At 45.2% G+C, this 7,903-nt stretch overlaps 1 protein-coding gene across 1 annotated transcript in view; it reads left to right on the top strand.

The window, feature by feature from the left end:
• Positions 1–409: 409 nt before the first annotated feature.
• LOC147725257 (vomeronasal type-2 receptor 26-like) overlaps positions 410–7,903 on the top strand; it is a 206,459-nt gene continuing 198,965 nt past the window's right edge. Inside the window, exons 1-2 of the mRNA XM_086918224.1 lie at positions 410–417; positions 898–1,189. Coding sequence (XP_086774350.1) covers positions 410–417; positions 898–1,189 — 300 coding nt within the window. The remainder of the gene's footprint in view (positions 418–897; positions 1,190–7,903) is intronic.

Raw genomic sequence — 7,903 nt, 5'->3', positions numbered from 1 at the left:
TTGTGGGTTTTAGTGCAAGTGTGGGAGTTGGTGTTGATGTTGGTGTGGTTGTTGGTGCTGTTGCTTGTGGTAGTGCTGGTGTTGAGGTTAGTTATGGTGCAGGTTTTAGTTTTGGTGGAGATGTTGATGCGGTGTTATGGTTGGTGTTGTTGATGGTGTTGTCACTGATTTTGGGGCTGGTGCTAGTTTTTGTACAGGTGTTTGTTTTGGTGTTGTTGCTGGTCTTGGAGTTTGTTTTGGCATATTTGTTGGTTTTGTTGCAGGTATTGATATTTCTGCTGGTATTTGTGTTAATATTGACGCAGGTGTTGATACTGATGTTGGTACTATTGATGGTACTGGATATGCTCCAACCCAGGACCATTCTCAGTAGTGAAGTTAAAGGACCACTTTCAAAGCATGTTCACACATGTGGAGGTTGGTGATAGACCGGTTCAATACCATGTGTAGAGGTCCAGCATAACTGGCAGGTTCCTTTTCCATGGTCGTAGTTATCACAGTGGTGGATGTTTTAACCAGTCTTCTTTCAATTGTGGTGATGTTGTGGTTCCTTATTTTGCACATTCCAAAGATGATTTCGGTTTTTGTGAGGCAGGGTGGTGCACTGGTGGCGCATGGGCAGATTCCTCCCAGCATCTCTGATATGGAAAGGGGGATTTTGAGGTGATCTGCTGCTGCATGTAGTGGGTAGAAGCCAGCACATCTAGCTCATCAGAACCTAGGATGAAGCAATAAGACCAGACAACGCTTTAGCACTACTCTTGTAATGATCAGCTTCTTACAACACAAAATCAAGTGCCTCTTACCCACAGTTTATTTCTCCATATTCTTGGATCTCTTCTTATGTTTAAAGCAATAACACCGCTGTACTTTTCTCATGTGTTTCCTGCTCTTTAGGGGTTCATTTCAGCATATTCTGCATGGCCTGGCCTTCATCTATGCCGTGGAAGAGATTAACAGAAACTCTGAACTTTTACCAAACCTCACACTGGGGTACCATTTATTTGACTCCTGTGCTAGTGAGATGAAAGCTCTTCAGAGCACCCTGAGCATCATGTCCCAGCAAAGCGAGCCAGTGCCAAACTACAGGTGCCAGAGCAATAGCAGCCTGGTGGGATTCATTGGCGATCTGTCCTCCTCAACGACCTACTCCATGGCCCAACTCCTGGCACTTTACAAGTATCCGCAGGTAGGTGGCCGTCTTACTTCCAATCTTTCAGATTTTTTCTTAAGGCACCAGGGGCCACCTTACAGGCCTCACTGAGATGTCCTTTGAGATTCTGCATCATATTATATTTACATAATGCATGCTCTAACTACTGAGCATGCACTAACTACAGCAGATTCACTATCTATAGCGCAAACACTAACTGCAGTGCGTGCACTAAGCATGGGCGGAAAATCCGTTCCGCTCGCGGATTTTGCGGATTTTCGGTAAATTCGCGACCCGCGAACGCTCACGAATTTACCGAAAATCCGCAAATTCGCCCGCAGCGGATTTTTTTTTCTTGGTGATACAATTTTGCGGCGTGTGGCGTAAGTTCGCAATTGCGAACATGTAGGTGCGGCGGGCAGCAACAATCTCACACTCGCGAAATTACAAAATTTGCAATTCTGCACAGGAAATCCAGTAGCAAGCAGCATAGACCAACTGAAAATGATGATTTTTATCAGAATAACTCCTCAGGTTGACATTTGCCTGCCCTTTAATGGATTTGAGGCCTTTTGACTTTCTTTGGATCACTTTTGGATTAGAAATCAACTTTCACAAGTAAGTTTGTTTGAGGCATTACATTTGCTGTTCTGCAGAAAAACGAGTTTTGCTAAACTGAAAGCACTCAGCAGGTGCAAAAGTTGAAATTCATCATTAGTAACCATTCCCTGTAGTGCTTCCTGACTGGGGCCCCCCCAGAGTTCAGTTGCTAGTTGCAACAATTGTATGACCCTACTCTGACCCTCACAGCCGGTTCATAGAATAGCTAAAAGTAGGCCACAAAGGTCCTGGAAAAACAATTGCACTGCAACAGAAAGCAAATTACAGATAAGGAAGCAGGTGCCAGACTGGAATTTTAAAACAGTGACACATTATTAAATCAATCCCAAATTATTTCATGTCAGTTGAAGCAGGGCAGGTGTGCTTGCTTTTTCCCCCCATAATCTACAGTGATGATGATGAACCAGAGGGTGGCATTGATGTACCAGAGGGTGGCATGGGTGAAACAGAGGGTGGCAGTGTTGAAACAGAGGGTGCTGTGAACCTGTGATGATGAACCAGACGTATAAACAACATAGTCGCGACCGTTGCATGCCGACAAGTAAGTTCGCAATTGCGAACTGGTACAAAATCCTTGCGAACTGGCAGAAACCCTTGCAAACACTATAAAAACAAAAAAATCCGCAAATTCGTGAGAATTCGCGGATTTTGCGGATTGCGAGTTCGCAAATACGCATATTCGCGAACGCCAGATTCCCAAAATTCTCCCATGCTTAGCGTGCACTATCTACAATCAATGTACTATCTACAGCACATGCACTAACTGCAGAGCATACACTAACTAAAGCGCATGCTATAAGTACAGTGCATGCATTAATTACTGCACATGTACTAACTGCAGAGCCTGCATGATGTACAGCCTGTGAACTATCCAAAGCACTTGCACTACCTGCAGTGCATGCACTATTTACAGTTCATGAACTATCTACAGCACATGCACCTGTCACCCCAAATACTGACTCGCTTACATTGCCTCACCTGGACTGCTAACCTTCCTAGAGTAACAGGTGAATTTGTCAACTTAGAACATGACCCTCTAGTCCCTAAGGGAACTGTTGAAACAGATAAGATCATATTCTTTCGTCACTCACTCATGTGTGCCCATGGTAAACAAAAGAAAGACACAAAGAAAGTTTACAATATATTTATTGAAACTATTGTCTATTATAAATAGGGCTTCCTGTTTTCCTGATTTTTACACATAAATACAGACAGAAAACTATTTATTTTCCTATCTGTATTTATTTTTAAATACAGAACAATACGGAAAATAGGTATTCTATGGGTGATCTGTTTCTACAGTCCATCATGAGTGACAGATTGAGAGGTAGGCGAGATGAAAAAAGACAATAGATATCTCAATTAAGTGCAGATCAATAGTTATTGATGCTATTCTACAATGCAAGTGTTTTCAGATAACGCTATTGCACTGTGTACTGTTGAACCCATTTTGACATTTAAATGTGGGTATACATTTATCAGTCAAATAAATGTGGAAAAATACCCATTGCAGATTCTTTGTTTAGAAAACCTAAAATAAAAAATGGATAAATACAGAAAGAATGGGCACAAAATAAATATGGATGAATACAGACGGAATTGTCCAAAAAATAAATACCATAAAACCAGGAGCCCTAATTATGAAGCAGATGTGCTGCAATTAATAGGCAGATGAAACTAAACAAAGTAATTCGCATTAGGATGTATAAAATAAACATCCCCACCACGGCAAAGTATTTAACTGTCTAGGCATATCCGTGCTGCCTAAGCAAAGTGAAATGTATTAGGACTAGCAACAGACATGGGTGTAACTCAATTTACGCGTAACTCAATTTACGCAGGCAGCATGACAAAATCTGTAGGCGCGCGTTCCAGGACCAGTCTCTCTGACAGAATTCTATTCTCTGCCACCAATGGGACATGATCCAGGTTATATGTTAAGAACTACTGTGTTGGAAAGCTTCACCTGTGCTGCAGTGTTATGTATAAAACATTAGGAGTTGTTTCTAATAAGCAAGGAAAACAGTACACCATGTTAGGTAGGAAAACAAGTTTATTTAGACAATTGTCCATAAAACTTTCTAAAAAACTCAATTGACAATAAAAAATCATAAAAGGACCCCCCTCCTAACTACCCACATCCCCTACTCACTACATTTCATCATTAAAATTCTGTTTACCAGACCCTATAAAACAATAAATTCCAACTGCCACATCTAAATTGCACATTTCTGACAATAGCTTCACAGCTTTCCTACTATGGAGAGCATCATATTTAAAAAACAAGTCTTAAAAACGTAATTCAATTGGCAAGATAAAAGACACAGTCCATTAGTATATTGTTAGACCTGGCACCTTGGCGTGAGTTTCCCTTCCACTTTTTGCTGATGTGCCTCAGATGTTTTTGCTGTTTTTGCTGGTGTCCGCCGCTCAGGGCACTGCGCCATGGCCAATCCGTGCCGCAGTGCAAGTGCTCCCTATGTCAAGTGTAACTGTGATTGATGTTCCTGATTGGTTCATTGGATTTACTGTCAGTCCCCAATAAAGTGCACCAGGAGTGCCAGGGCTAGTAAATGCCAACACTGCTAGTGGGCCTGCAGCGCTGGTTGCGCCACCCACAGAAGCAGCCTTTAAAAAATGTGTCTAGGGTCTGCCATTGCAGAACCTGCATGCAGTCGGGTACTGTCATGCTGGCTGGGCAAGTGGACACACTTGCCAGCCTCTAAACCTTCCCTTAACTTCATATTAGTCACCCCTATGGTAGGCCCTAGGGCAGGGTGCATTGTAAGTGTAAGGTAGGACAAGCCCTGATGTGTATGGCATGTCCTAATAGTGAATTACAGCCAAATTCGTTTTTCACTATTGTAAGGCTACCTGCTCCTTTAGGCCAGATGGGCTGCTGGAATTATTACACTCTATAATCCCAGCAGGCCCAGGGAACATGGTAGAGAGTCATGTTTAGTATGCCTGAACTCAGAATAATAAAATACATCTTTTAGTAAAGTTTATTTTAATATCCTGTGTTTGCAAATGCTACTTTTAGAAAGTTAGTATTTGCTTGCCTAACCATTCCAGCCCGCCTCTGCTTGGATGTGTATCTGACTGTCTGGGTTGTGTGAGTGACAGGGCTGGGGGATGACAGGTGGTGAATGCAAGGATTACACCTTAGTGGGAGGTAGGAGTGCCCCTGGACTCTTAATCAGGCTGTGCTCTGCCACCACAATGCTGGCTCCGCCCCCTGGGGAGCAACTGATGACTCAGCCGGCACCTGGCCCAGGAAGGGCAAAGCACTGTCATCAAGATACTCCTGGCCGCCCCTGTCCACACAATGCTGGCTCCTCCTCCTGTGGAGCGTCTGATGTGCCTGCCCCTCACACTGAAAGCAGAAGCCAGAAGCACACCCAACAAGTGCTCAGAGACTGAATGAAGCAATGCAAAGGTCCCCCTGGCCTGAAAAGACAAAAGAAATGGTGTATAAAAGTAGGAGCCCTCTTCCTTGTAAATCAGAATCCTGTTTCCCACAAAGAACCTCTGCCCGACTAGAAGGAGAAGAAGACGCTGGAAGGAATGGCCTGCTGCTTGCCTTGCTGAGGAAGGAGAGGAGAAGACATTTCTAAAAGACTTTACTGACTTGTGCATGAAACTTTTCTCCAAGGGCTTGATGGAGCTTGCCCCCTGATCTGAACCCCAGGACTAGTGGGTTGTTGGTACCTTTGCTCGCCCTCCAACTTCGAGCCATGTGTGCCTCCCGCCGGAGGAAGACTGCCCCCTCCTAGGGCTGTGGCACTCAGGAGCTGGCCTGCCTTTAACCCCGTGAGAGCCTCGTTCCGATCGGAGTCACTCTCTGTCCCCGGGCTGGGCTGCCTGCTCCTCTGCCCTTGGCCTGCCAATAGGAGCGCACTGGAGCGCTCTCGCCCCTCCCGCCGGAATTCCCGTGGCGATAGTGATCCACGCCGGGACCCGCAGCCCGCACGGACCGTGCCCTGTCGCCCCTGCTTCGCTATCCCTGAGTGTCTACAAGTCGCGCCGCCCCCCTCGTGTAGACCCCCAGTACCGTCGTACTGCAAGGGTCGAGGGCCGCGCCTACTTGTGTGCCCACACCCGCTGACTTGAGGATCCGAAGGCACCCCTGACCTGAACGAGCCACACTGCTGTGTACTACTCGTCCAATCTGCAAAGAAACTGCACCATTCCTGAGGTCTACCCGGGCTAGGGGTCCGCAAAGTTTTATTTCCCCTCCTGCGCTCCGCTCGCTTCGACCACCGTAAGTACAGTGTCTGTGCAGCCTAGCACACCCGGCCTCCCAGTTCCCCGCCTCCCTACCTGACCACACTGCAAGCCACACTGCTGAGCCGGCTCGCGTCTAGCTCTGTCTCCGAGCCAGTGGGAAGAGCCGTACGCGGCGTCGGCGTGCTCAAGCCGAATGCATGAGCCGCGGTAGGGGCCCGGTCAGTTTCCTCACGGAGAGCGAGGGAAGCGCTGCGAAGCGCACCAGAGGCCCAGGGCGAGTCTGAGATCCCCCGAACTGGTGCAAAGAGGTGCTTTGGAAGCATCTGAAATTAAGAGAAATGTAAAGAAGTGATTTTATAAGAAAACCCTTTGAAAAGTAAATTGAACTGAAAAAGAGCATTTAAACTGCAACAGAAGAAAAGCTTGCCTATTTACAACCTGTGGGCATACAGAAACGTTATTAGTCTTGTGATAAGTCATACCTAGGTATATATATATTTTTACATAAAGAGATCGTATTTTTACATATACTTACAGCCTGGTGTCCATTTGTGGGGGGATTGGTACATGTTACTGTGTGTGTTGTTACAAATGCTTAACTAACTAGCGCCTGAAGAATAGCCTTGGCTGCTCACTCCACGCACCTAGAGGGTGAGCAAGGGTAATTCTAAGGGGTCATCCTTCGCCTTGACGTAGAGGAGAGGGTCCTTGCTTGTCACAAGTGAAAACTTGCGCCAACCAGAGACCCCCAATTCTAACATATATGCATAAGGAGGCATTCAACTTTCAAGGGACAGGGGCAAATAATGTATTATTCTGCCCCCTGGTATTGTGTGGGCGGGATCAATAGATTGGATTACATCCCACCCTAACCCTTAATATTTCATTTCTCAATCCTGGGTCTGGTAAGTGCGATAAATAAGAGAAAACATTGTCCTGGCCCAGGTTAGAGATTGAAAATCTAATGGATGGTTTATTCCTTAGATACAATTGGTCAATTGATTCAGACACCAGAGCAACAGATGCTCTCAATGCATGCTTGCCTGGGAAGGGGAACCAAGATGTAATTGTACCACTATCTGAATGGAGGTTCCCAAGTGTAATTAGTCTTACGGTCTTGCACACATCCTTTCACTGCTTCGGATCTCTTCCCAGCACAATTTGGAAACTTTAACCACCTCTTCATCCTCCAAAAATGTGTTAAAGTATCTTAGAGCCCGAGTAGGAGCTACCAGGTTCCAGGAGACCAGATTACCCTCTCTCCTTATGGCCTGAACCATAGTGCCTTGGGGGAGTGTTAAGAGTCTTTTAAGCACTACCCCTTCTAATTTGTATCAATGATATGTAGGATCAAGGGAAAAACCTCTCCTCCATTTAGACCATATATCTTCCCTTCATAAGCCCTTAATAATGGAATATGGGGTAGCCCCCCTGAATCTACCATTAAATCTTGACAGACCACTAGCCTGTAATAGGGCCTTCTGCTTGGTGTCACTGCCATCCCAGTGTGAGCCCCAATTCAGATTTATACTGAAGGTTGAGCCCAAGTATTTATATTGATCATCTTGCTCCACTACCATGTATCTAAATGTCTTGTGAAACTCTTTACTTTTTTTCCGAAAATGAAGATCTCGGTCTTTTCCAAATTAATGTGGAGTTGGTTCTGCTTGATGTAACTTACCAGGGTATTTAGTTCCTTCTGCATGCCAATACGGGTATAATCCAGTAATACCAGATTTTCTGCATAAAGCATACAGACGATGTGCTGCTTCCCGATTTTAGAAGGAAACAACTTAGATTTGGGGATAAAGGTCGGAATGTCAGCCAGAAATAGGCTAAAAAGCAGGGGTGCTAAAACGCATCCCTGGGGCAGTCCATTGTCAATAGGAATTTTTAGTG

This window comes from Lissotriton vulgaris, chromosome 4_1 (assembly GCF_964263255.1).
Source record: "Lissotriton vulgaris chromosome 4_1, aLisVul1.2, whole genome shotgun sequence".
Classification (NCBI taxonomy): Eukaryota; Metazoa; Chordata; class Amphibia; order Caudata; family Salamandridae; genus Lissotriton; species Lissotriton vulgaris.
The sequence above is the reverse complement of the archived record's forward strand: the minus strand, read 5'-3'. Positions and strand labels throughout refer to the sequence as shown.